This window comes from Littorina saxatilis, linkage group LG13, assembly GCF_037325665.1.
Source record: "Littorina saxatilis isolate snail1 linkage group LG13, US_GU_Lsax_2.0, whole genome shotgun sequence".
Taxonomy (NCBI): domain Eukaryota; kingdom Metazoa; phylum Mollusca; class Gastropoda; order Littorinimorpha; family Littorinidae; genus Littorina; species Littorina saxatilis.
This window is the reverse complement of record NC_090257.1, coordinates 1987092-1990762: the sequence shown is the minus strand read 5'-3', so window position 1 is coordinate 1990762 and position 3671 is coordinate 1987092. Positions and strand designations below refer to the sequence as shown.

The 3671-nt window shown below is 48.4% G+C and overlaps 1 protein-coding gene across 1 annotated transcript; it reads right to left on the bottom strand.

The window, feature by feature from the left end:
- Positions 1 to 1258: 1258 nt before the first annotated feature.
- Positions 1259 to 3406, bottom strand: LOC138946156 (dentin matrix acidic phosphoprotein 1-like). The gene has a single exon (XM_070317667.1). The coding sequence runs from the start codon at positions 3404 to 3406 to the stop codon at positions 1259 to 1261; it is 2148 nt and encodes a 715-aa protein (XP_070173768.1).
- Positions 3407 to 3671: the final 265 nt, after the last annotated feature.

Genomic DNA, 3671 nt, shown 5'->3' with positions numbered 1-3671 from the left:
CCCCCCCCCCCCCCTCTCTCTCTATCAGTGCGCCCCCTACATCCCTGTCTCTCTTTTAGCGATCAATGAACAGGGATGCCACGACACTCACCAAAACGCGATTACGTGCGCGACAAAATATGATACGTGGGGTCACGGGTTCCAACCCAGTGATGGAAAAGTTGCCAGGACAGAACGCGCATTCCTGGCAAAAAGCTCCAGCATCGAATCTTCTGTCGAATGTAAGAAAAAGCCTTCTGACGGAAACACGGTCAAATGGATTTGTCAAAACTTTTGACAGGAATTGTATTGGATAAATTTTGCGGAAGAGGGAGAAGTGTGAGGCTTTGACTTTTGAAGCTCTGTGTGTGCGTGTGTGTGTGTGTATGTGTGTGTGCGTGTGTGTGTGTATGTGTGTGTGTGTCTGTGTGTGTGTGTGTGTGTGTGTGTGTGTGTGTGTGTGTGTGTGTGTGTGTGTGTGTGTGTGTGTGTGTGTGTGTGTGTGTCTGTGTGTCTGTGTGTGTGTGTCTGTGTGTGTCTGTGTGTGTCTGTGTGTGTCTGTGTGTGTGTGTGTGTGTGTGTCTGTGAGTGTGTGTGTCTGAATGTGTGTGTGTGTGTGTGTGTCTGTGTGTGTGTGTGTGTGTGTCTGTGTGTGTGTGTGTGTGTCTGTGTCTGTGTGTGTGTCTGTCCGTATGTGTATACCTCCCCATCCCCACCCACCCTCCAAAAAATGAAAACAAAACGAAGAATATTTGATAGTTCGCCACCGGTTCGTCTTCTCGAAACATTGTGTGCTAAAAGCCCAGGAAGCGAACATAAAATTGGGCATTTCAGCCTTAAAAAGACAGGAAGAGGACTGGATTTTTTTCCTCCAAAATTCTGAAATGTTTACGTTTCTGATTCAGCTTTCTTCAGGTTGTCTTTCCTGCGAATTATGCAAATCCATTTTCCACCACTTAACTGACTTCCTTCCCTCTCTCTCTCTCCCTCTTTTACGTCTTCCTTGTCCTCTGCCCCAAAGAACGCCCCCTCGCTCTTGGAATACTATCTCCCTCCCTTTTTCGTCATTTCACTTGCTGACACATGTCTGTCTGTGTGTGTGTCTGTGTGTCTGTGTGTCTGTGTGGGTGTCTGTCTGTCTGTGTGTCTGTGTGTCTGTTTAGATGTTTGTTTGTCTGCCTGTCTGGGTCTTGGTCTTGGTCTTGGTCCGTCTTTGTGTATAATATGCCTCTTTGTGTGTGTGCGCGTGAGTGCATACGTGTGTGCGTGCGAATGGGACTTACCGTTTACGCGACTGAGACGCCGGGCAGAGTCTGTGGATGGGTTTCCTCCCCTTGTCGTTCTGCAGCGGCTGGCACGATCCCATGATCCTCACGACTTTATCGGCCGCCATCTTGGCTGCCTCATTTCTCTCTCTCGTCTCGGTGTCTTCTTCCCAAATCTGCACCTCTTGTCCATTTTTCACTTCCCCATTTAGATCGAGGCCGTAGTGTACATCTTCCGCCGTCATCCTCCTCCCGGCATCTTTTCGCACTTCCGTTTCCGGTCGCAGACTTCCGGTGCGGAAAAATCCTGCGTACTTCTCTGTTTGTTCTCCTGTTTCTTGTTGCTCATCTTGGGCAATGTCTGATGTGAATTTTCTTTTGGTTTTGTCTCCTTCACTCTTCTCGTCCTCTCCTATCTCTTCTTCCCTGCCTGCCCATAACACGGCCCCCGAGCCCCCTTCAAGGTGATTCTGTTCACCGCCGCCATCCCGCCTATTCTCCAGACGGCCAATTAGGGGGGAGTCTTTTTTCGCCTCCCGCCCGTTTTCCGATTCATCCGCGGGTGATACGTTTCTCGCCTCTCGGCGGACGTCTCCAGAAAGCAGATTGAGATTCTGCGCGGCGATCATGACTCGTAAATCCTCAGCGCTTTTGTCCGTAAGCGCCGTCAGCCTCTGTCGTTGCTTCTCATCAAGCAGGGATTGCGCGCAAAACGTGTCAACCATTTCAGCCGCGTCCAAGGACTCCTCCACCCCCTTCTCTTCTTCTTCACCCTCCTCCTTCTCCATAGCGCTGCTGGTACTCTCGGCCGCCTGGCGATTCCAGTCCGATTTACGGTTGTCGTAAAAACGCGCGTCATTTCCGCCGGAGTTTGCAACAACTAGGTCACGGTTGCTGGAATCTAGTTCTCCTTCGTCTTCTTCTTCTCCTTCTGCTTCTCCTTCTCTTCCGGAGGAAACAGTTTCGTGGCTCGTGTTGACACTGAGCGAGTCGCAGTTCTCTCCGTCGCTTTCGAACAGCCCTCTTTCTTCATCTTCGTCAGTTTCGGACTTTGTTTCTTTGACGTTAGTATTTTTCACTGGGTCCCCAGCCCTCTCCCTGCTGTCCACAAATGATTCCTTTTCAATCTCAAGCTCCAAGAATGCTTCGCTTCCTTCGTTGTATCCCGAACTCACGGCACGGTCCTGGGCCAATACAGTAGTATCCGTTTCAGTGCTAGCACCAGCGGTACCTATCTGCATGTTCTCTCTCGTTTCACGGGTAAACACGGGGGACAAAGTTTCGCCTGAAGCATCCGCGAGTCGCTTTGCACTTGTTCCGCTGTCTTGACCTTGCACTGAAGGATAGTGTTGGAGTTCACGAAGGTCAGAACCAAGAAAACATGTTTCCATCTCCATCTCCCCCTTATGAGTAGTGATAACGCCTTGCGCGAAAGATGGTTGCGATTCTTGAGTGGAACCGAGAAAACGTTGTTCCATCTCTTCGCTGTTTGCAAATCGACAACTAGGAGAAGAGTGGGAATGGACAATACTCTCTTCCGAGCTTTTACTAACTCCTTCCTTTGTCTGGCGTTCAATACAAGCAGCAATTACGTCGGAGTCAGCGTGACCTTTGTCGGTGTCTGCTTTTCTTTTGTCATCAGAAGACTGACCTTTAGCGCTAGCATCGGCAAGACATTTTTCATTGTCTGCTTTGTTTGTATCGTGGGGAGTCAGGGTTTCAGAATCGTCAGCAAGAAATCCTGTTTCCATCTCTTCAAGTGTTTCACTTTGAGACGACTGAGCTTTGTTTATGTCCACAACGGAACACTCTTCGATGTCTTCACGATTTTCACATTGTAAAGGCTCGTCCTTGCTCTCAGCATCACTGGCGCCTTTCTCCTTCTCAGCATCTTCACTTTCAGAAGAGCGATTTTTGTCACTTACGCTTACGAAACATTTCTCCAGCTCTTCGCGTGTTTGATCCTGAGAAGACCGTTCCTTTTCACTCGCACCCATAAACGGAGTCTCCATCTCTTCACAATGCTCACCCTTTGCGAAAGAAACCGTCCTATTTGCAGCGTTGACTGATAGAGATCCGTTATTTTCCACGTCATCTTCCAACTCCTCGGCAATGTCCTCCATGGTATCCAACTCGCGGTTGTAAAAGTAATCCGACTCCATGTCAGTTTGTCACAAAACTGATTTTTCCGAAATGTGTTGAATTATTTTCGGAATGTTTTGAATATGTTTTGGAAATGTTATGGATTTTCCGGAATGTTATGATTTCCCCCGAATATTCTCTGCAGTGAGTTGATAAGCTTGGACACTGGAATTTGTCCAAGCTCGAGTTTCTTGTCACCGTTACGACACAAACCACTGTGTCCAGGGAATAATGTTTGCCAATGATTGTCATACAATTGCCAAATACACCATCACAAGAATAACA